At 36.3% G+C, this 26,452-nt stretch overlaps 1 protein-coding gene across 4 annotated transcripts in view; it reads right to left on the bottom strand.

Annotated features, from left to right (window-relative positions):
* LOC139966354 (uncharacterized) overlaps nt 1-26,452 on the bottom strand; it is a 129,882-nt gene that overhangs the window by 34,453 nt on the left and 68,977 nt on the right. For all 4 annotated transcript variants that reach the window (XM_071969272.1, XM_071969269.1, XM_071969271.1 and 1 more), the window contains one exon: nt 18,157-18,234. In XM_071969272.1, coding sequence (XP_071825373.1) covers nt 18,157-18,234 — 78 coding nt within the window. The remainder of the gene's footprint in view (nt 1-18,156; nt 18,235-26,452) is intronic.

Consider the following 26,452-nt stretch of genomic DNA (forward strand, 5'->3'; position numbering starts at 1 on the left):
TGTGCATAAAGGTGGCCGGACACAGCCCTGGCTAAAAACCATGCCTATTCAACTCCACCGCCTTGACCGTTTTTCAATAGTTCGGAAGACCCACAGTCTTACAGCTGACAAGCACACAATGAGCTACTGATGAGTGCACATAATGAATGTTCTTCCTACTCAATCTAATGATCAGACCTCTCTTAGTTCCCTGTATGGAACATTATTCGACCTCTTAGTTTGTTTGGTCACATTTGTTAAATGAATTTATATTTTGGGTTGTGTATTTAAGCAATAATTCAAACATGCATGTACCTGTCACTGTTGTATCTACTGTGGACTAGTCTATTCCGTGAATAGTTGGGTCGGTATTAAAAATGATAAATTTATGGCAACTTTGGTTCCAGACTTAAATCCCTATTGCTGAAGAGGAAAATTGCTGGTACCTAAAGTGAGCAATTTTCCACGTATATGGGTGTATGTCAGCAGAAACGACAATATTCCAACAAATTGAAAACAAAAGACTGCACCATTCTAGGTTGGTATAATTAATGAATTATTTGGCATACAAATGACTCGTTAAGGGGAATCAAACTTACCAGCCTCCCCAAGCTGCTGTGTGTAAATGTAGATCGACAAACTAAATTAAATTAAGTTCTGAACAAAGTGCTGTCTAGTCGGCATGTACATACATGTTCGTGAATGTTTAGCTGAGCACTGTACATCTCTATAAATGTGCCATGCCATATTTATGACCCATTTAGTAACACCACTCCAAATGTTTACATACCTTGTCGGAAAATATTTTAATCTTGGTCAGTGTCAAGTTACAATCATGTGCTTTATGTTTATTGATCAAGGAGAACTCCAACCAACTCAGAGACAGGGGGTGACCTTGGAAATGCCTTTTCCTACTATGTGTCCCCTGTGGCTATCTTTGTAAATGATTATCACACAACACATGAAAAGCTATCAATGTGGAACAAGTGATACATTGTAACATCTTAAGAGAATTCCAGCCTCAAAGGGATGATGTAATTAGCTGATTTGTCAAACAGTTATCACGTAAATTAAGTTGCAACTTTGTGTGATGGTATGACATCTATCAAGAATGCCTCATGGGTTCTTCCACCATCTACATAACCAAATACCTCTCACCCCACTCCAAGCATAATCCCACTCCAAGCATATTTCCCTCCCCAACCCTTCCTTACCCCCCCCCCCTGCCAGTCATCAGGTTCCTCACTTTTCTCCCATATTGCATCTCTCCACTGTATGTGCAGCTTCTGAACTTTTCCCTAATGTTTGGTGTTGATATAGTATTAATTCAGATGCCTAGCGACAGTAGTAGCTATTTCAGTATCCAGGTATCGGAATGCACCCTAATAGGAACTGAATGTAAGTTTGAATGGCAAACAACTATGTTGTTTAGTAAGTTTGAATTGCCTCAACATGAGATTAGCTTCAAATGTAGTAAAAGCAAACATTTCTTTGTTAAATAGCTTAACATTAAATTTTCCTGTCATCATTCCTCCTCCCCTTCTTCTGCCACCCCCTCCCCTCAAAGTTTTGTTTTACAGCACAACTGGGGCAATGATTTCTTCTACAGTGAGTGAATTCAACTGTCACTAGTCCTTTCAGTGTGGCTATTGCTGGAAAGGTAATCCACATTCCAATTCCATACCATGTTACATATATATCTGACACTGACCTGGTCTAAACAGCTAGTATTGAAACAACCTTTCCCTTCCACAACGCATCCCTTATTCTCAACATGGAGCTATAAACAGTTTATAGCTCCATGTTCTCAATCAGATCTAATTACTAAATATTTGCTAACATAGCCAATGAATATGACTGCACGAAACCATCATCCTTTCCCATCCTTCATAATCCCCACTCCACTACCCTCCACCCCCTAGCTGGCCCACAATCAACCATCTGATAGGTGTAGTTGCCTTATATATATCAATGATGAAACCCCAGGCTGTGTTTGGTAGTTTGAGAGACATTGCAACAGACTTCTCTTCTAAGTCAACATTTAGCTATCATCACCGACCCATTTAAGAAACAGCAGACTACGTCAAATAAACAAGCCTTTAACATAAAATCATCTGGCGTCTACTTAACGGTGTACTTGTGCATGTGACATTGAAGTTGACAGTGAGAGGGTATAGAGCATTAATATTCCACAGGCTTTCAAGAACATTAACAAGGGAAAAAAGAATATCCTTTCTTGCACGCAAGTCTCTCAAACTGGCAGAGATGTGTATAATCATTAATGTACAATTTATGTGACAAAAATGTGTCAAATTGTTGTAACTGCATGTGTGCGCACAGATATCTCAGTTAGATTGCTGGGTATGCTATGATCCAATTTTATGGTAGAATGGTAGAACGAGCTGCTAAGATTGTGGGGAGACAGGTAAGCGAGGAACAAAGTAAATTTATATAGCTTGTGAGAGTGATCATGAATACAGAGTTTTAAAATTAATTGGTGATTTTTCTGGTGATTTATCAAAGTTACCGAGCATCGCTTCACAGAGTCCAGATTACAAGATTGTACGATTGATCAAACTTATAAGACACCCCTCTAGATAGCTTCTTACGTTCCATAGACATTGAAGACTAAGTTATTAGCCATCCTGTCGATTTAGTTTCGTTATTGATTTACTCATATATAGACAACTTCTTTTTACTTATCAGTATTAAAACCAAGCACAGAAATACAAATTTAGCAAAGCAATTTTTTCTTTTGAAATCCCTTACTTTTCATCATATGACTATAAAAAACATGACAGTATAGAGACGAATACAAACTGCTTAATTGTTATCAGAATTTAGAATCAACTGGTATGTCACATTTACCAAACTCTAATCTATGAATCAACTACATGGTGACAAATGCTTTACTTACATTCTGTAAATTCCATTGCTAAGATGATTACTTTTCATGTTAGGATATTTTCACACTAAGATTAACAAAAGAAGTTTCTAACTTTTTCGCCAATATACTTGAAAATTGACTAGTGAAGCTATTGACATGCGGTGCATTGAGATAGAAACTTAATATTGGAAAGATGTACCACTTTCAAATGCAAACAGCTGCTTTAAGCCAACCAAATACCTTGGAAGGGATCGTATTGCTTTGCGCTGTAGAGGCATCTAATCCCTTCTTTCCTTAGCTTAGAACAAAGAGAGTAGATCCAACCAATTTGCTGCTTCCAAATTAAACATTTCATGCGATTCAGAATTTTTTCATAATTTGTAAAACCTAGTACTTAGCAGCTCTTGATGAGTCGGTTCTCACACTAGTATCCTAACACAGATGTCTCTATACTCGTACTAGCCTTCATGGATTTTACTTGTTGTCAGGGCATTCTGAAAGTTAAGTATGGATACTAGCATAAGATAACATATACTGGTACTCTTGCTGAGCCTTGTACTCATACTTGTACTCATAACCCAGCGGGTTTCTCTACTCTGTATTTGGCCTCAAGCTGTTTTACTCATATCACTTAAAGCAGCATTTTGCATCCTTTTCTACGATTTTTCTCAACCTCACTGACTCCACTATGCCATAACGACATACATAACTAGCTTATCTATTTAAATCTTACTTCGAATGGTGGCATAAAAGTCAAAAAATTTGCAACTTTCAACTTTGTTTTCTCCAAGATATTCTCTGTTGGGATCCCAATAAACCTCGCCCATAATATGAATATTTAAACACTACGATTTGACCAATACGTAATATAACACCATGCTTGATTTGTGTACAGTCTATATGTCAGTTGTACCAGGGAGTTCCATAACAACTCCCTGGTTGTACCAACGCAAAGTCTTGCATCTATTTTAAGCAACGGCTCATAACTAAACCTGCATCTCTGATTGGTTGAATTCAAACTAGTGGGTTTGGGGAACTGTATGCGATTAATTTTAAATGTGGAATTTGTCGTGGACACTTTTCTCATTATCTGCAAATATCCTTAATTACTCGCCAATTAACGTTGTTGGCAGGGAAAAACTTTTCTAATATCTTAGATTGCTGTTTTGTGATTGAAATATGTAAAAAATTTGATGGACATGTCGAAAAAGTAGAAAACGGAGACCTAACGCAAAATGCTGCTTTAATATCTCTGGTCAGTAGTTTTATGGCTAATTTCATGATCTATTAAAGTAACAGATTAATATTTCAAATACATTTGTCTTTCCTGCAGGGTGATGTAACATACACCATCAGTTAATAGCAAACATATACAACACAAAATGCAGCTTTAAAGATTAACAGCCTAATGGATAGGCTATTTTCTCTGGATGATCGCAGGAGGATGAATGAATGTCAACAGACGATAGAACATGATCTTCTCGGGTCGTTATTCTTACACAGGCTTTACTCTAAGTCAACGGTTAATGACATCCCAAGTCCCTGACAAATTATTTATTATGTTATTATTTCAGGGTACAGTAACAAGAAGATGTTTGCTTATCTGTCGTAGCTGTTGGGATATATAGGTTAGGTTGCCAAGTACGTCCGGGCCCCTGGTATGGAAAAAAAAAGAAGGATTCCTCTCCGTGCTAAATGCACAAAGATGCTGTGGGAGCTAATACAGGCTGTGCTTAATGGAGGGTTACAGATGTTACAGATAATTTGATTCTTGCTTTTTTAAAACCTGGTATCCAATGGACCCATCAATCATACATTTTACCTAGACAACATGTATCTAGAAGAGGAGAAATATCAGTGTGGAATATCGTTTCACTTAAAAGTGTACAGACACCTTGGCAATTTGCCTAATATTCAGTACATTCGTTGTGAGTGATGATCTCATTCAAAAACTGTTGAAATTTTTCGAAAAGCATCTTTTCAAAGCTTCTCTTCCAAGATATACAAATTTGAAAGTTTTGATAAATCTGGGAAACTCATTAAATATGTGCAAATAATAAAGTGGAGTGCTGCGCTCATCACAATTTGTTATTTTAGGCCGTAACAATGGACTAATAATGGGCTAAAATAATGCACTCTATATAACCGATCAATACACAAACCTGTTCTTGAGATGCTAAATTAACAGATCAAGTTATAATAATCCTAAATTAATACAAATGGATCAATAATCACACAATTACTCATGTTTCAAACTTTTAATTATGATGTGAAATTTGATTTCCACTTTCCATAATATGCAATCATGCAATGACAGCATTTTCAAGATTGGCATGCACAATAAGATGATGATAAACAATATAAATAGTTTGTCAAAGACAAACAACTTTTTAGTGTCCTTTATTTCATGACAAAAGTCTCACACCTGAGAAAATATGGGAAAACGATTTTTCCTTTCCTTTGTCAACCACCCGTGCATTCAAAGTGGGTGGCCTGTAATACCGTACGATTGTCCGTTTACATTGTAATATGGAATATATACTTCTTTGTCTGATACTGTGGCCACTAGTGTCTACGAACTCTCCTTTTTTTCCCCTCCTTCCTTTCAGTCGTTTTATTCCTTATTAAGAACTTGAAAGATAGAGACCAATTACAGCCTCAGTTCAGCATTCTTTATGATCCCTAACAGATATATCAAGGTAATTTGAACAAGCAGGAAATCCTGTCAGCTTAGACTGAGAGTACAAAATGACTCCATCTTCAAAATAACAACATTTCAACTTTCTTCAATTTTGATCTCCATCAATTCATATACAGTTTCATAAAGAGCTGGATGTAATTATCAATTTTGTTCTTGTCTTTTCTCTATTTCAGTGAGGGGGCGGATGTTGGAATAAACAGCCTCCTGACTTGTGACTCACTTAAAAAGCTGAATCCTTTAAATTGCCCAAATTTTTCATTCTTTTTTAGAGTTACTTCTTTACGTCCCCGTCGAAATGTGATGCCCTCCAGTTAAACTTTCACGAAATTGAAGCTTGGGAGCCCAAACTACTTGAAGAGCCATTAGTGTTATGCGATCTGTGAAAAGGGTGGAGACAAGTGGTCAAGGAAAACAGATATCGCCAGTGATATTCCACTCTTCGATGGGATAATGTAACAGCTTGGAAAAGGTGGATAAAAAAAAAGGAAATAAAATAAAAATGTAGGCATGAGTAAACTTGCCTTACCTGATCTGCTGCACAATACCAGAATTATTCAAAGAAGTTCTACCATGGTTAGCTGAATGAGTAACAATACAGTATTGTTTTCAACTTAAGTACTTAAAGTCACTTCTGAAGGAATTAACTACTATTTCATATACATAAAAACATATCATTTCAATTAACTGAATCAAGCTGTAGATTCGGAAATCTCTAGCTAACAGTGAAAGTTGTGGTTATTATTATAGTCTGTAGTTTTATACAGTGGTATCTTGAATATTAGACACATATGTAATTAGACACATTAACTACCTTCTATGCAATGAAGTTTTCAAGCTAAGCTGACCAGTGTATTGACTTACAGTATATATATAGTAGAAAACCTAGGTCTCATCTGAATTGCCTAAATAATGCAACCTCCTCCACTGTTGTTGAATAAATCCATACGTAATTCCATATAAGGACTATAACATATAACTCATGCATTCATATCAGACCCCTTTAATCGGAGTTTTGTTTTACCGAGGTGCGACAACTTAGGCGGATCTACAGTAAGTTATTCAAGAAATCAACTTGATGGTCTAAGGAATATCAGTTTAATGACATGCTACAACAGAAAAAACAAGGAGTTACATGTGTCTGCCAATCATTTGCTATTTGTATATACCTTTTACTGCCATCCTTAGGGCATCATTGTTCAGGTTTTTAAAAGTATTGCAATGATGAATATATATAAACAGAGGAAACTTCTTGATAACTTAAGGACATACTTTAAGAAACTGATAAAGGTCTGTAATGGCCAATACAAACCAGCCAATGCTTTTAAAAGCAACGATATTCTTGTATCCTTTATTAGAGGCATGATCAATGGATGAATTACATTTCAGAGATCAAAATAAACAGAAGGGTAATTTGGGACCCCAAGAATCATTATAATCAACCGACAGGCTTATATTACTAAAAGACTATAATATAAAGTGGACAAAAGAAACAAAACAAACACTTCACTATATATTCACACAAGGAAAGCCTAAAACCTTTATTATGGTCACACGGATATCAAGTGTCTCTTTTGGAGGGGGAGCTTTGCGACTTCTAACAGCTCTATATCAGTCTGTATGAGTCAGGTGATATTGTGTGATGATATAATTGCAATATATGTCACTAAATCCCATGCAGACCAGCACAAAAACAGAAAAAAAATATGATTGGTGGCATCAAACTGCAATAATTACTACAGGTCTTGCTGTTCATCTAATTTACAAAGTGCACTCACTTTGAAAGAATCTGTCAGCTGTCACAACGTACACAAATATCACACAACAAAACGAGAATGCAATTATGTGTGGAGTTTAATACACACAATATTTAAAGAGTTCTCTAGGTTTCATTTGCTGTCCATTAACATATATGATGGTATCACGAGCGAATGCTGTCAAAACGATACTGTAAACACAATGTTCAGGACAATAAACAAAATCACCTGAGGTTGAACTATGTTATGTGTGTTATGTGTGTTATGTTATGTGTGGAGTTTAATACACACAATATTTAAAGAGTTCTCTTGGCTTCATTTGCACTGTCCATTAATATATATGATGGTATCACGAGCGCATGCTGTCAAAACGATAGTGTAAACACAATGTTCAGGACAATAAACAAAAACCTGAGGTGGAACTTCAAATTTTATTTTAAATGTGCTTTGTCATTGAAGGTTTGCTACGATATATAAAGACTACTGCAACAAATATGTCCCTTGTCATACACAGAAGATCTGGAAAGAGGAATAGTACACTTTAAATATGCAAGAAGTAATTGATCATAGAGTAAGTACTGCTACTATAGGTTGTTTCATTATATATAAATCTGCATACTACAGAAACTGTGGTATTCTATGTTCATGTATAGAATGTACAAACTTCCATATTGAGGTAGGTCTGTGCACAAAGTTTTATGGTTGTAGAGCTCTATCTATATACATTCCTTGATAAGCATCAATGAATATTGAATACAACTGATGAATCCCACTTTAAATCACCAAGAAAGATATATACATAGTGCTGCACCTAAGTTTTTTTTGTAATTAACTAAGAATTTTTCTCAGGTTTCATTAGTTTTAAGATCTGCACACAAATGCAAGAGTAAATAAACGGTTTCCTTTCATTTTCACCGAATTGTCACCAAATCACCAAACTAGTAATGTAAAGTGCATTAAAAATATTAAAAATATTTTAAACATTTTAAATATTTTGAAAATATGAAAAGCTGATACACAAAAAATAGCTTGGCCTTCTGAGTCAGGACCTCGTACAAAAAAGCACAGTTGTTGTGCTTAGAAGACCAAGCAAATTCCCAGTCGTCTGGAATCATTGCACTCACAATTAATCACAAATGACCTCTCTGACACTGATAAATCATTTCCAGGGACATGGCCTCATTGCCAGAATTTGTTCACCCTCCCCTCCCCACTAATATCCACTGAGCGATAATCTCTGTCAGTTACTTTATGAAATTGACTGTGACAATTGACCGCCATACATTACTCGTCGGCAACACCGTATCGTTTATATCGTTTATATGTTGTAATGTTATGGTACATCTTTAAATAGCAACCGTAATTACCCGCTTCTGGGCCGAGATACTGACGCTTCGCTACGAGTCAGATTAACACCTACAGTACTGCAGGTCAAATCATACTGGAATTTCACCGTACTTTTAGCATGTAGGTCAAATGGTCGAGTGGAGAGACAGCTATACATATGACAAATTTTTGGATTCATTTTTGTTCATCTGACTCCCATGAAAAATCTTGCAGTATATGGAAAATCATAAAAGAAAAAGATAAAAAATAGGGAAAACCATGTGATGGCATAAAGGTCATTCGCTATGGCCTGCTGGGATTGAAATCCATGACTAGCTCTCACCTCCAGGATAGCTAGGGATCATTTATTATTAATAAAACTGCCATCATCCTCCCAACGATACAGCTCCATTGGTTTTTTTTAATAAAAGCTAGTCCATATAAATGTCTGATATTGAAAACTGAAGAGTCAGTGAATTATAATCATGTCAAATCTCAACTCCCAGCTTTTTAATGTATCTTGCAGATATAAGTAGAACATGAGCTTTGACACATTGCTGAACCTAAGTGACCACCAGTAAAGTTCTGCATAGATCCATGATATGATACAATGAATTGTAAGGTGACCCCTGCATGACCCCTAGGAATTAGGGATCTTTCAGAGCATGGCATGTTATATGTAACGGGCATGTTATATGCGGTGAGCAACTGTTGTTTCAAAGTGTTTTTTTCCCCTCTTTTTTTATTAGGAGGGGGCAACAGTTGCTTGGGGGACTTCTATTAAGCTGGCTGATATTTCCTGAAATCTTATGAGAACCACATTAACTAGGAGGAAAGAGAAAGGAGGGAAAGATGGAGAAACAGAATGGGACTTCTGAAGAAAAGAGAGGTAGAGGGGGACTAGGTTTTGCCGGTTGAAATTAAACTTGAGTATCCTGGAACAGATCCATACAGACATATATATATATCTACATATGGATATTTCACAATCCAAATTCCCCAGTGAACCTGTCGCGAACAATGTCACACAGCTATCACCGTGAAGATCTGATTTATAAATTAAAAACATTTACAGGAAGGTGTTCAGAAGAGATGTCAGTCATTACTACCTTTATCGCAAGACAAAAACATCTTCAGCTAATGAATGCAGTCTCACTTCACAGCAGACATCTCGCTTCTCGGATGGATTGTAAATCTTGGTCAAGTATTTATAATTAGTTCAAGATTAAATTCTTTTCAAACAGTTGACTTCTATCAATAACCTTTTTCTGTACTTTGATTATCCTACTGTTTAGGAAGGTTGAGCTAAACTTTTATCAGTTTTATCGGGCAATACAGGGGATCCTGCAGCTCTTTATTTATTTATCTCAAGAGTTTCTATGGAGGGAAGAAAAGGTAAAAAAATACCCTTCTCAATTACTTAAACTGCAACATAACTTACCGCAATAAGAGACACATTAAATTTGGAGTACAAACTGTGAGTGCAGCAACAGTTGACTATTAACACACAAATTGAAGTAATAAATCTACTGACAGGTGAAACGTTTCTTCCAAATTCACAGAATGAGAAAAGAGATCCCTGGTAGGGGGAGAGGAAGGGAAAGAAGGAAGGAAAGATAAATGACTTGGAGAATTGTCAAAAAAGAAAACAAAAACCCATCTCAGAACCCACTTGCTCCCACTCCAACTTTGACTTCATCATACACAGCCTATTGTACAGTCAACAGACTCCATATAACAACTCATGATCAGTTAGTGTTTTCTTATGCATTGGTTTTGATGTAAATATAACAACAAAAACAATACGATTGGTCGAGTAGGTATTATCCCTCCTCCTTCAGCTGCCTTACAACGTTAAGTCACTTCTACCATCCATGCCAAGCTTTTCTTTTCTTTGCTTTCAAATTATGATAACCTAACTTCGTAGAAGCAGGATCGACAAAAAAAAACCACTCAGCAATTTACTTTGCTTCATCGCTCGCTAGTTTTAGCGATGCATCCCTTCCATCTCAGGTCCAATAATGAAGAAAACTACCAATTATGCACACTGACAGGAAAAAAAAATCCTCAGCACGTCCTATGAATAAGCCACAGGCTCTTTTGGATAACGATTCTTTTCCTTTCAGAGAAAAAAGAAACGCTCCACTTTTTTTCTCTCTTTTTTCTTTTGGAAACACATGTCGTTAATGCAGAGTTTTTCACTGTGTGGATGCCACTAATGTGATTAGAGTTTCTTCTTGATTGACATAGCAAATGAGTACTGTTTTCTACAGTTGGTTTATACAGTTTGGTTTTACAAGAAGAAAGATAGTAAACATACAACAAGCACAACAACAACAAGTATGAATAGCTAGAAGGATCTATTCAAATTCAAGATGATAAGTTAAGAAGAGGAAGAATGAAAGTGATTGGAGAAGAGAATAAAGATTTCACCTTGAAATATGGAAGGAAATTAAAACCTTATGCCTGATTTAGGTTCCATGTTTAAAGCAACAGGAAAAGGTAATGAGACAGTTTGAATGAGGGAAATTAGTTACAAATTCAGCTTATAACTTCAAAGATTTATAATGGTAAGCTGTGAGTTTCCACGTTTTAAGCTAGGAAACTATGAAGGTTTGGTACCAAAGTTGGTTCTATAACTGATATGTTACCTAACCCAAATCATAAAACCAGAGAATTTATTTTCATTTTCTCATAATCAGTACAACTGCAGTCTAGAACTTTCCAGGGCTTTACAGTTTTATAAAGTGGGCACACAGTGGGCTGCAGTGTGGATTACCCCTTTTGCCGTGGGAGGAGGGTGGGGGGGGGGGGGTGGGGACAACAGTTAGTTGTACATTATACCAGTTACTGTAAAGGGCACAATGGCACAAATTAAGACTTTCAATGGATACCCATTTTGCAAATATGCATTCATTTTTACAATATGTTCAAATGAAAATGGAAGCACATTAGTAATGATCATCCAAATTAAAATTAATGTTTGGTTACTGAAATTAGCTTAGGAGAGCTATCTGTTCTCAACTAAAGGGTATTGTAATTAAAGGATGATTATTGCTGGTATCTTTCCGACTTATAGACTAAAGTTAATAATATTTTGCTATTGCAAACCCTACAATTTCTTACTACGAGTGAATAGAAAGGGCATCGTAAATAAACTTGCCACATTTGTGACATCGTTGGGGTTATTTTTTTTAGTAATAGCAACCTTTGTGAGAAATTACAGTCTGCTGTCTCTGGCCAAAGGACTTGAACCAACAAAAGTCTTCTGCTTTGAGCATAGCATTACTTTATGTTGCTGTGTTGGACGAATCTAACCTATATAGTAATTAACAACTGTGCGATCCGCGTTATAGTCATTGCCGACTTTGCAATCCACAGTCCACCTCACAATCTTGCAAGTTCGATAAAAGTGACTCCATAGTTTCCCTTTCAGAAAACCAAAAAATATTGAGACAACCATATATGCCATTTTGTTTTGTCAAACCCTGATATCCTAATAAAGAATATCACCTTCAATACTTTTTCATCATTCCTTGTTATCTCCCCCCATTCCTCCTGATTTCCCCATTTACCAACTGCAGCACTAAATTAATACCAAATCAAGACAGATTTTCAAATTTCAATCACTATAAAATAATGTTTCTCAATCTAGCAGCGCGTTAATAAAATACTCTGCTTTTGGGCCTTCGCCGTGACTATCGTGCCCACTGTCGTAATTATATTTTGCAGATATTCAAATTTCAACCGTGTCAAATTATTCACTATTCACAGCTCAGTCCAGAATATCACATCTCACTGTGCCAATTAAATTTTCTGCTTGGGTTTCAGATTCCACTCGGCAAGCATTCTTAGCATTTTAGGTGTAAAAAAAACTGCCTTTCAAAGTAGTATTTTGAGAATTCTAGAATCAACCAAAATATGACACGAACATATTTGTTTATCAAAAAGGAAATAGCTCATTAGCCATTTCTCCTTTCTCTCGCTCTCCCCTTCCCCCTCTCCCCTCTCCCCCTTCCCCTCTCCCCTCCCCCCTTTCTTCATGACACCTATGAAGTATGCCAAAGAAAGACAATATTGCATAGTCTGTTACATTAGAACTTATGAATGATCATCAACAAATTTCATGTTATAACATCGAATCTTTGAAAAAAAAACCTGAATAGTGCATTGTTCAAGTGATATATGACTTGTATTGATTTTACCACGGCAAGCCTGGTTGTAAATTAATTCATTCTGTTTCTCTCAGATTGAACAGATGCTGAATCTTAATTTTCCGTTGAGCACATAGGCAACTTTAAGCAAAATTTCAGATGTGCTGTGTACGTTAGCATTAATATATCTACACGAGGCTTTTTGCAGTTTACTTCATGATTTAGTCAATTGACTGAAAGGTCATCAATGTCGCAAGATCTTATTAGACTATCCAGCTCTTTGTTTCTGAGTGGGAATAAACTTTCTTCATTAGCTCCTCTGGGCAATGTACGTGTGTTACGATTCAAGTTGATAAAACTGCAAGCAATTCTTATTTAACGATGTCACAATCTTCACAACAACAGTCTGTTGACCGATACAGTTGAGTATTGTCTCTCGACATACAAACAAAGCAAAATCTGTGAGAGAATATGCATAATGATCCATCCAAAACATCAGCAAATGTGTTAATGTACATTTAATGCTTTATACGTCAGTATAGTTAATACAACATTACATGGACACAGAGTATACATATGGTATAAACTTGCAGCTGACAAGAAAATAAATCGGAATCCTTTGATACTGTCTGGTTAACTTCTTGTGTGTATACATGAACAGTAGTATAGCTACAAAAGTGAACTAATGCATATTAAAGGAGATTGAACAGAAGCTGCTCTAACGTGTGATGAATCTTGATATTTTGGAGAGAATCAAACAATTTGATTAAATCTGAGAAGTAATTAGACCCCTGCCAGCATGTTTTACCAATATAGTAAATTATCTGGAGTAAGAACTATTAAAACCATCTTAAGGATTGTCTCAGCCACATGTAGGATACTTATCGGGCTGTGGCGCTTGGTTAAACACTTCAGTTTCCAAGATTTGGAAAAAATAAAATACCTGGTTACAGTTCTGTACGAAAAACGATCAGGGAAAACCAGACGAAAAACGCACAATGTTGGCACTTTGGATGGTAGAATGAGAAGAAAGGGCATTGACTGAGGGCACGCAGTGTTAAAAGGTTAACAGTTCATTCTAAGCACGGTAGATTTGAGGTGCTAAGGTTGTGGGGAGACAGGTAAGCGAGGTGCAAAGTAAATAACAATTTACGGCCACGTTGTAGTATTTGACTTGGTTCAGGTGTTATCTCCTTGGAATCAACTATACCAGAAGGCACCATACTGATGTATATACACAAACCTCTGCTAGATGAGCTCAAATGGTCAATATACTACAAAACTAAAGAAAGCGCTTGCTCGACATTCTTGACACTTCTGTGAAGAAATTTATGTTGCATACAGTACATAAGTTTGGAGCACTTCTTAATGCTTAGAACCTACAACAAAACTAAGGAGGGGGACTTAACTGAATTTTGAACATTATCAAATCTAATTTATGCTTTCATCTTCTTTAAATTATATCATCCTTTGAGATTTGCAAGACATTTAATTAAGTATTACTTTACCTCTCATTAAAAAAAAATCTGCACTACATGTGGTTGCATGTTAAATTCAACAAAATACAAACTAGATACAAACTAAATACAAGCAACTATGAATGTACACATAATACAAGTTTATTACCAATACTGCAAGTTTACTAAATAAAAAAAAAAAAGAAAAAAACTGGGTTCCTCCAGGGTAATATAATGCGATTAATAATTACTATAGGTATATAATTTGAATAATATTATACATTAATGACAAGTTCATACTGTCAGCTCTATTTTCCACAGTTTAATTTACCATACTTCTTCTTTTCTTGAGTTGTGATTTTAATTTTTAAACATGTTATGCTAACTATAAGTTTACTGCTACTACTCTTAACACAGCCGCCTTTTTATTTTATGAATAACAGCGTAAAATTTATTCAGTTTCGTCTGTGTCAAAATTCACTTCAACCGACAATTTTGCAGCGACGAATTCTACAAATTTATGCGTGGCATCAGATTTCACGTCTTTCGGTACCAAAGGAGGTTGTATTAGAGATAGATACATTATTCTGATCAATATTCCTGTTAAATGTGCTAATCTGTAATTTTACGGCATTGAATAATAATACCTGAATAAGCAGTAGGGTTTACTTACTGTACTGTAGATGGTATATAGAGTAATATTCCTCCCAATTATCTGCAGTAGGGTGTTAAATTTGTTTTGCAATAGAGAATAGTGCAGGTACCATACAACTCATAGCATTATATCTTGTTATCGCATATATAGTCACATCCCCATAGTGGTTTTAGTATTGATTCTCAGTGTAAAACGCACAGAATATATCACTTCATTTAACTTGCAGTGTTGAAATGCTCTGCTTTCTGGATAAATGCAGACGCAAACCTGTCTCTCATTTGGAACTCGATCAACTCACCAAATTGCTTCTAGTTTTATTTATTTAGGTTTTTTCTTGTCAGGTATAATACATACATTTACTGCAATGATTTCCTAAAAGGTTATTGCTTTATACAACCACCCCCCTCCCACGGACACAACCCCCCCCTCCCTGGACACTGAGGTCCAGAGTCAGGTTGTACCCATTGGAACAGTTAGTTCAAAGAACTCCTTTTGAAGTCTTCAGTTTTCTTTTAAGCATATATGATAATGGGAATGGTTTATTCACACTACAGCATTTGCAACACGTTAGGACTGCCTAATTTCCACAGCAGTGAAGTTTGCCTTGCAAAAACACAAAAAAATGTTAGCATAGTGCCACTAATCAGCAAGAAGCGTGTAATGCAAATTTCTATAAGCAAGGTGCATTCATGAATTCTTGAGGTAGGGAGTTGTCTGCGGGAGCCAAATTGCCATACAGAATCGGACAAACATTGGTCACAGCCGCCTAATGGTGAATAAGCGTCGTTTCCATGGTTACATAAAAAATGCTTAAACATATAGCTCCAGCAATCTTGATGAAAAGTGATTGCACTTTTGTTAGAATATGTGAATATGTTAATTGCTTAGAGCATGTTTGCTGTGCAAAACTGAACTTGTCTACGGGTGCAAATAAGTTTCTTGATACTCTTTAAGAGGGGATGAAAAAGGAAACAAAAACAGGTACAGACTTTACAAAAACCCTCTCCTTACATGGATAGTAAATAGACATAGTTCAAGCAGCTAAGCTAGCATGCAATCATAGATATTATGATGTTCACATTCTGGTCATTAAGGTGAGAGACAAGAAGAATATATCTCGATATAACACTAGTTTTTAGAGTCAAATATGACATGATTTCCACCATCTCCTAAACACTTTGGTAAACAGCTGTGAAATTCTTGACAGATGTACTGTCCATTCAGAGGTTATAAAGAGCTCAGATACAAGAGTCAAATTGGTTGACAAAATAATTGTCTTCCCTCTGCAGCTTATTTAGCTCTACAGATTCTACCTGCCTCCTGCCCAGCCAGAAGACATATCGTACATATACAGTATAGCAGTTACTAGCCAACACAGCAAGAAGACAGTTTTAGTCAAAACATGATCAAAATATGATCTTGGTTCTACTATTATTTCCCCTCATCCATCCCATCTCAACCTCACTTGACTCCTAATATTTCCCTTTCTGCCACTTTTTTCCCCCCTTTTTTTTCTGCCATTTTTTTTCACTGCTAAACCTGTCAATTTCCACTCCATGTTATTCTTTTGAATTTCTGCTCCTTTCTTCCACCATTCATTACCTCCTACCTCAAGACCTCAGCACATCCTCCTAAAAACCACCAACTATCTACCAAATGTCTTGTATTCAATGTCACCTAATATTAAACACTGCACATTAATACTAAGTGCTGTCCATCACGCATCATTTTATCCCTCTCTTTATCAGCCATTCCAAACTCCTTCCTCGCCCCTCTATAACAATATCTCATGTCCTTGTAATGCCCCTTGCATTCTTTCTTTCTCCTTTCATTCAACCCACCCTCCCCCCCCTCGTTCCCCCTCCCACACTATACCGCCTTCACCATGCTACCCATCGGATAACCCCGAATGTGTCTATAGCTGCAGAATTCCGTTGCATTCTATTTAAATCTCTCCAATCCGACACACTCTTCCTCTGACACCCCCCATTTACATCACAAGGTAAGAGAGAACCAGAAGCTAGATTTTGAGTTAAGTTACGATGAAACATCCATCATGGATGATTGTTGTACCCGACCTGGACTCTACCCAGAGCAAAGTCTAGCTCGCTAAGAACTGAAATGTCAAACTGTCAAAACCAAGTCCATTGCTACGAGAGACTTGTGTCATACTGTAATATAATGACTCCCCGTTATAAAATACAACACATTTATGCAGCTCACTACTTTAGAGAGCTTTTACTGTTAGATACCCAGCGCTCTAAGGCCATCTTTAATGAATCATGCTTTTAATTCTCCTCTCTCTCTATGAAGTAGGTAAGATATAACCAAAAGGGCAAAACGATATATATATATGCTTCATTCTGGAGATATCTTGTAAGGTTATGCCTAAGTGTACTAGTTTTCTGCAGACATGAGACTGACTGGCAAGGAGAAAACTTAATAGCCAAGAGAGAATAATTTGAAGATGAGGAAGACAGTATGATTATTATTAAATGAACATGACAGTAAGCTGAAATCAAAGACTAATGCAGAACAAAAACTCCTTCTGCTCAATTACCAAAATCTGCTAAATTCACATCATGGTGCTTGCATGTTGACGTATTTTGGCAGACTTGCAGCTAGGAAAGAAATCAATTGTTTTCTGGTCTAATTCCTTTCCCAATCCTGCACGAAACAAAGCAAATTTCTTCTCTGAGGGCGCATCCATAACATAAGAGTAAAACATAAAGATCTTTTTATTGAGATACTTTGACATATTATTTATGTATGTTTTGTTATCTTGTAAGTCAACATTTGTGCTGTAAGATATTTAATTTTGTCTTTTCCCTGGAATTAGTTCCAAATAATCAGTACAGGACTTAACCAAACTCATATCGCATTACAGGCTCAAGAAACGAAACAGTGAATGCAGTGCTAAAGGGTCATAGGAACACTCTGATCTTTGTACTTAGAAGGGAGAGTGTGGGAGCTGTGTTGAGACAGGTAGGTGAACAAGAAATCCAAACTGTGATGTAGCAACTCCAAAGAAGAAGAATGCTTTGCTTTAAGAATAAGAATCCCATAAATCTTGATTTTAAATCACTTAACAGACGGGTCAGAGAGAACCGTGAAACCGTGTTTATTTTTGGAAGAGTATATATGTGGATGCATAGAGTATATATGTGGGTAGGTTAGAGTGGGTAGGTTAGAGTATATATGTGGATGCATATGAGGTAGATCTGTGTGGACACTTTTACTCACCTTGCAACCTCTAAATAAGAGATACAACTCTCTAGGTTTAGCATCCATGGGAAGGCCACTGACAAAGAGCGTCCGCACCTGAAAGATTAAAAGAGAGAAATCAAAATTAAGGTCACAAGTCACATGTCAGATTGAGAGAATTACAGTAGCAGATTTATTTAGTCTATAACTTGAAATGATTAAATGTCAGTTCTCAAAGACTCAAGTAAAGGCTTGATTCCATTTTCAAGCATATTTCTTACATTTAGTATTAAATTTATGCATTCCGAAAGTTTACTCCTTGGCTGTAGGTTTTCAAATGTAGTTGATTTTAAGAACTTTTTCTATGCTACTAAAAACTGACAGGGGCATAAAAAATAGTTCATTAGTTTTGATTAAAGTCAAATTTCAGTATACTTCAGTTGCTTTGGTACCAATAGCAGGCAAATGCAAAGGAATGGTTGTTTAAAATGCCCCCGTGGGGACAGCACTTCACCTCAAAGGGGCTGCTAATATTACACAGAGCTCAACTATGACAATGGTGTTACCAAATTAACATACATTTTTTCACAGAAAAATCAAAACAAAAGAAACTTGACAAAATTTAAGCAAACTTTTCTAATGTGATCAAATTTCATTCGACTTTACCTTTACTTTAAGCTCTTTCTATTTTACCTATGGAACTGGGATGGCAATTAACCTTTTCCTTGTTATTTTGTTAATTCATTCTGCTGCTCAATATCAAGAAATATATTTCTTCTGAGATATAAACTTCAACACTCTGCAGTAATTTGCAAACTGATTGGCATGCAATCCTATGTTTTGATGTCTCTCCAAGGTGTGAATAAGTGGTGCATGTGTTTAAGTATGCAAATCCTTCACCTTCAGGGAAATTTGAGCAATTAACAAAAACACTTAATCACTATAATGGATGCATCAAATGTATATCCTTCAGGTCTACGCATTTTAGCTGATGGGAAATTTATGCCAAACTGTAAATTAGATCCTTTTATTTAAAGAGATCCAACTGTACCAGAAAGGAACGGCAATAGAACAGCAAAGGAACAGCAATGATAACGATTCCGAGTAAAACGAGCAGTAAACATCATAAGAGATATCAAATGACAACAAAATGAATATCTTCCACAAGTGAAAACCTGTCACCATTAAATCACTTAATCGTGACGTTTTACTCTACATACTGCACAGAGTCGAAATCACTCTAATGCAAGTAAATTTAAAAATAACGTGGAAGTTGGTGGCAAATTAATGCCCCATTAATATCTCTGCTGTTTATAATAATGACAAACAATCTAATAAACCGTATTAATTGTAATCGAGCACTCAACTATTTCTCTCACCATCTTCGAGAGGCAGCAAGATAAATCATTTTACTCTACAGGCGACTCAGAACTGCACTTTCAGCCGTAGCGCCGAACTACTGAAGAAAAAAAAATTCCCTTGTCTGACTTCCGTAATAGCTAATTAGCATAAAGCAATGCATGCCCGTACCTCCTCACAGTATGGATAAATATCCCACCCTTTCATTCAAAACATTGTCTTTTAAATTTTCTTTAGGAATCTCTCAGATGGAATCTTGAAGTTGACACCAAGATAGGGGAAGTCAGCAGTTTCCTCTTAGAATGTCAACATGTCACATTAGTTCTTTGTAATGTCCTATATCTCATGAGATTTAAAGGCTAGGGTAGATCAGGGAGTACGCATGTGTATGAGAACGGTAAGAGAGGAAAGCAGTAAATACCTACAGTCTGAGAAAGAATTAATTGGTAGACCTATGAGAGTTATTCATTTATTTCATCCACAATGCAGCTGTGAAAGATTAACTGAAGAGACGATGATAGTCCACTTTTTAAGAAGTGTTAGGAAGTATGCAGACTTGAATCATTGATTGGTAGTAGCGCATCAAAGAGTATTAAAGGCATCAATATCCAAGGATGACAAGGGAGAAATAACAATGCCTTGCAACCTCTCATCTGGACCGATGTTTATCCTTTCGAATGGTGAGACAATGAGCCATTGAATACATCTCAAAATGATGAAAGCATCCAAAAGTAGATTTTGAATGATATATTTGATGATGTCAGGATGGTACCTGTTGCAGGTCCATGGATAACAATGCCAACAAAGGTGGCCCTCCAGAACTTACCAATCGATTTTTCTTAGGAATTATAACAAAACCTTCCGCTACATTTGTAAAGGTTGTGCCTTGAGTATAAGCTCTCTGCTCAATGAATAATTAATGAGGTTAACTACAGGGTGTTACAGGAGAGTACATATATACTGTACATGTATTCTGAATGGTCTTTCCACAGGTGGTCAAAGTGTGGCCGGTTTTATGTCATCAGGCCATCTACACTTACAACATCAGTATAAACATACATGTACAGTACACTCTATCAATGTCATGGAAGCAATTATCAAAGATTACTATTTCTGATCAATTTCTTCATAATTCATCAAATCCCTTCTGAACTTTCCCCAGAAAGGTATTTGATGCAGTGACTGCTTTTCAGGCAAACTTTGCATAATAATTAATGGTCCCTTATTTTGGAACAAAACATTATTCCTATTTACCTAATTATATGCCTGCGTACTTCGAAAAACGCTGTCAGTGTTCACTATGGCAAATACCTTTAGGTACTTCAAAGTGTTATAGTAAGTTTTCTTTCTCTCTTATTAGAAAAGAAAAAGAAGCCCAAAGAACCATATTGTTACTAAAGAACATCTACATATGAACAGTCAATGTGAATCAGGTACCCAAATGTGTTGAATGTTAATATCATTGTCAATCAGAATGTTTGCAACTCAGTATACATACAACAGTAGACAGATGCCTTATGGGTATTTAACTTCATTCCAAGTGCATTAACCAGGCAGCTGTTTGCTTGTTAATAGGCTGCATTAACCTACACTACTTGTCTAATGTATAATAATACTATACAGCTGACATAGATGATTGGATGTCCCCAGCTTGTGCGTCCTTGTCCCTCACAGAAGAGCACATAACTAACACATATAGGTCATTGCAATGCCAGAGGTATTTCTGGCCGCCATAAATATCAACATTAAGGGTTAATCTACTGGCATCCCGGGCAAAACAGGAGGGGGTATCCCATTTCAAGATGATTCAGAGAGCAGAGAGAATTAGTGCATTACTGGTCATCCTAGGGGCTTGTGAGGTGATGATCCGCTGAGAGGCCATTGTTACTCCATAATATATACCCGCTGGGATGACCATCTTCCTGTCAGCATCTAGCAGCCTAATTAACACAGAGATAGCATCAAGGTTGGCAGGTTTAAGTGGAGTAATGAACTCAAACAAACAAATCTCTACAACACTATATATACAGTTGTCAATAGGTGTCAAGTAAAAGGTCATGTTTTATTTTGTTATAGTACTTAAACATTGGAGAGTGCTCCATTCTTTCCAAATAAATACTAAGATACTAAGAAAATATAGTCTTATCAGTTCCCTTGAGGCAAAACTGAAAAAGGTTTTCACTGGGAGATTACAAGCTGAAGGAGAATATGAATCTTACAATGTTGGATAGCATACGTGGCACTGATTTAATGTGGTACTGATGATTAATCTTGTAATTTATTAAAAGATTTTTTATCAGTTAAAATATGTTTTTATTACTCAGAAATGTACAGTACAAAGAAAATTATTAGATATATGAGTTCAGCAAGGTTGCTATAGCAACAAGCCATAGGATTATGCTCTATCAGGACTTAACTTCATTTTACAAAGAAGTTCTGGTGATGTGAAATTTACAACCAATTTCAAACACGGCATGTTACTTTGATCTGCACAAGTGAACCAACAATGTTTAAAGCAACAGTAAAGAGGATGCCTTAATTTCATCATATACTTTTTCATTCATCCTCCTTTAATAAAGAGCAAAAAAGTGCAAAAGTACTTTCTTGCAATTTAATCAGCAAAGGGACGAGTTCATTCAGAAGTCATTCTTCATAGATTGTTTGGTTATTTTAGTATTTTTGCATATATGGTACTTTCTGTATCAAGTAATAAATTGCAGGTAACTCATTATTCTACCAGTAATTAAATTATACTTCACATGTCACAACACATACTGATTTAAAAAAGAGTACACAGTTGTTATTTTTGGTCCTTTTTCTGTAAATTGTAAATTTGACGGTTTCTTTCCACCACATCAGTAGTACAATTAGAGGGCACATTTCATTCAAAGTAAACAATGAGTTTGAATGCTGTGTTATAAAGTCTACTGGAAAATTATCCTGTAAACATGGCTCACTAAACTGTTAATTTCAACAGCTGACATTATATTTTTATAAGGATCCGAAATTTGAAGCACCATCAGAGCAGCGTTAATAATTCGTTATCTTTTCTAATTCAAGTTAAAGAAACAGACCAGTCCCGATCCCGAGGGTAAAAATCATTTCCACTGCTTTTCAAGGTGGGTTCAAACTTCCATGTAAAGGATTGCAGCTGAGAACTTCGCGCCCGAACTCAAAGGCTGTCGTGGAGAAATCTATCCCATACTGCATAATTTCAAGAATAATGCCTGGAGCAAAATAAGTTTCCTTGAGATTTCAGAGGAGCCAACGAAAAGTAATATCGAAGCATGAACGTATTACACTGATCAAAGGAAGAGCACTTAAGTTTTTTCCGGTAAATCATTCTTTCTTGATGAGCATGATGACTGAAAGGTTTAATCTGTAACAATTTTGGAAGAAAATTTGCATTCTTGGCCTAAGAGAAATATAAAGGGTAAGATTACCGAAGGTAAGCAGTTCATCTATGCTTCACTGCATTGACTTATCATGCTATTCTTGAATACTGCAGAGGTCAAGGGGAAAACAAATACATACTTATTCAGTGAATAAATTTAGTGTTCAAATTCTGTGCAGCAATTTTGGAAGTCTCTGAATTTATCTCTTATAAATTGCTATATATGACTCTGATGTAAGCTGCTATACATCTTTGGGCTTGTATAGCAATTTGCTTCTTTTTGGGTTGCATTTTGCTAAAGTGATTTGACAATGGAAACCTGTTGAACATTGTGATCTGTAAGAAAGGCTGTATCAAACATACAGTAGCATATCCCACATTACTGCTCAGACATACACAGTGAGGAAAGCAAAGAGGTGAATGGTAGACAAAAAATAATTATGAATGGGATAGTTGATAGAGAATAATGCAATCTATAGACAAACGGAACAATATTAAATTAAGGCAGGAAGACAACAAGAAGGAATGGAGAATTAATAAAGAATTATTCATTAGTCTGAATGTACATATTATGTATGATAAGTATAATGTGCACATTGCACACATAACATACCTACAGTATACTAGCTCTCATTGCATTATATCATTTCCACAGAAGAACCTGATCAATTTAATTTGGAAGTCTTTTCTTTGGGTTCATTAGCTATGGGTTTTGACCTGGAAGCTACTGTACTGTGGAGCACCTCACATGACCCTCCGTGGTCGGTACGCTATCTTGGAAGTCTCCTAAATGACACATATCCATGGTGTAGCCTTCCCCTTTATGGTGAGCACTTGCTTAGGGTGCACGGTGCTAAAAAGGTTACCAATTTGATCACTCTAAATACTGTACATCAGGGAAGAGTGCTTATGTTGTGAGGAGACAGGGAAGCCAGATAATGAACAGCATTGTTAGTAGATTTTAATAATGAAAAGTGATATGATTATCGTTATACCAAACTGATATAATATAACCACAAGCATCATTTTCTTATTCATGTTCTCCATTTTTTTTTTCTTGTCCGCCAAGCGAGTGAAATTACATGTATTACTAAATTTAGTATTGTTTCCTTATTTTTGACCCTAGTAATATAGCAATGTTGTGGCCATCAAATTCTAGATATATCTCCCAATACCGAGTCAAGAGTTAGTAGTCAACGTACTTGTTTGAAGTACGACTGGTTTTATCACACATTTGTAGCTGAAGTGTTCAAGCATATATATGAGCATGAGGCAGAGCATGCCGTTCACAACATCGGTAACAGAATCTTAGCTATATAGCTATAGCCCCTTAAATAATTGTCACTTATTGATGAGGCCCAGTCATAAAAGGCTGCCAGTGAGACACTCCATCTAGGTGCGCTTAATACACAAAGAGCAAGGTTCAGACAAAAAAGAGGGAAATATAACTTGATGTGGTCATGAGTTTCATTTTGCTGTGAATTTTTCACAATCTGATAATCAGTCAAGATAAGTAACCTGAAAAACGAATGCTTAGATGCAATGACAAAATCCAGACAAAACTTGAATAGTGCGAATACGAAAGAATAAAATGATGCATGACATTTTTGGGGTACAAGATACTCTACAAGTGTATTACCGCAGTATACTAACTGATTTTAAAATCAATCCAATCCAATGGATACATGTATCTTTAAATCAGCTGGCAGGACATAGAGTGTGATACAGTTATGTCTGACATTATAATGTAGATCAGGTAGGAGTGGTCAATAAGGGAAATTTATGGTCAATTTCTGCTACCTCTTGATGTTTAATTGTTTTGTAGTACTCAACTAAAGGCTCTATCTGTCAGCGCCTTTGGACGGACCCCATATGTGCTTTTTCTTCTCATATGTGCTTTTTCTTCTTGTTCTCTTTTGCTAGATTTGTCAGTGTTAATTCTTACTCTATCCGCCACCTCAACCTATGTAACTATACTATAAATAGGGTCAGCCCATTCCCTCCCCATCAAATGGACTTTCTAGAGCAGACAGTACTTACCAACATTCTGCAGAAATCCATCTCAAAATGCAGACTTACAGCAATAGGCAAAGTTCACCTTAAGAAAAGTTTCCGAACCAAAAATGGTAGCAATGAGAAAGGGACCAGTGTTAACCGATAGAAATTTTACGGTGTTAAAGAAGGCAATCTGAATATTCAGCACATCTATGCAAACATGTTTGAGACTTTCAAACACTCAAGAAACTTTACATACATGCATTTGTGGCAGCAAATCATTTGTTAGCTATATTGGTTAGTAGTTGAGAAATAAATCATTTGCCGTTCCCATCCCTTATGTCGGCTAAGCAGATGATATGCCATGCCCTTTTGATATAGTCATCTGTGACAGAGCTAATTAAATGGCACACGTACTGCCCTGTTCCGAAGCTTTGTATTGCAGTGTCAGAAAGCAATGGTCAACGATGGTATTTTCTTCCCTCCCATGTATCCCAGCTAGTGTGAAAACAAACCTTTTCATGGGTCAAGGAAATTCTTATAACAGCCTTCATGAATTAAGGTAAGCATCAATATGCTTTTGTACTGCAGTGTGTCCAATGAATCTGTAGCAGACAGTAGATGCAGATGAGAAAAGATTGATAGCCAAACAGGAGGAATGTTGACAGTTATTCAGATCAACCATGTTGTCCCAAAATATGCTATATTTAATCAAATAATGGTCACTTATTTTCAGATTCTACAATACATTTTTAAAGCCACTGTCATAGCAGTCTTCCATCTGAGATGTTTTAATAATGCATAGCTAATTCAGGGGTGGACCCAAGTCAAAATTTCAGGCTGGGGATGAATTTCTTCAGGGCATGCAATTGTTCATACAGGCCACAGTGCAGGTGCACTCAATCCTTCAATGCAATATATGTAAAGGTACCTACACTTGTGACAATCTATGGACATATTTTGTTTACTTTGAAAGTCAATGCAAACATTTGACATAAAGGTTTGTTAAGACTTCAATTTGCACAATGAAATCTAAATAACTGTCTTTCTCAATAATGAAAGTCATCAGTGACATCCATTTCTATATCATACCATAAATTCATGCACCTGGCAGTGTACCTAATCAGAAATCAATTGATCAACTCTAGCAGATATCTGCTAAGTATCCTCTTTGTGGTTTTTGTACTTCCAGACTTACAAAACAATTGCTCTTCTTAAATCCAGCAAAAGTGAAGGGGTCATTTATGAAAGACAACACACCATGGTGTTGAAGAAAACACCAGCAATCTTAAGGGTGCATGCACCATTTCATAATTGAGAATTTTCACAAGTTGTGTATGGAGTGCCCTAGATAACACAATTGTTGTCGTCCTTCTTGCCTCAGCACAGAGCTGGTCTCTATACCATTACCCACAACAACACAACACATACAAACTGATATTACTGTACATTGTGTTACTACAAGCCTGCTTTGTTTTCTCCATCCAAGCTCAATTTGTGTCAGATCCACATTTTACAGGGATGAGACTGAGCCGGGGAAAAAAAATCTGAAATTTATCGATCGCCGTCCTGGGGGAGGGGTTTAAG

This window comes from Apostichopus japonicus, chromosome 4, assembly GCF_037975245.1.
Source record: "Apostichopus japonicus isolate 1M-3 chromosome 4, ASM3797524v1, whole genome shotgun sequence".
Lineage (NCBI taxonomy): Eukaryota > Metazoa > Echinodermata > Holothuroidea > Aspidochirotida > Stichopodidae > Apostichopus > Apostichopus japonicus.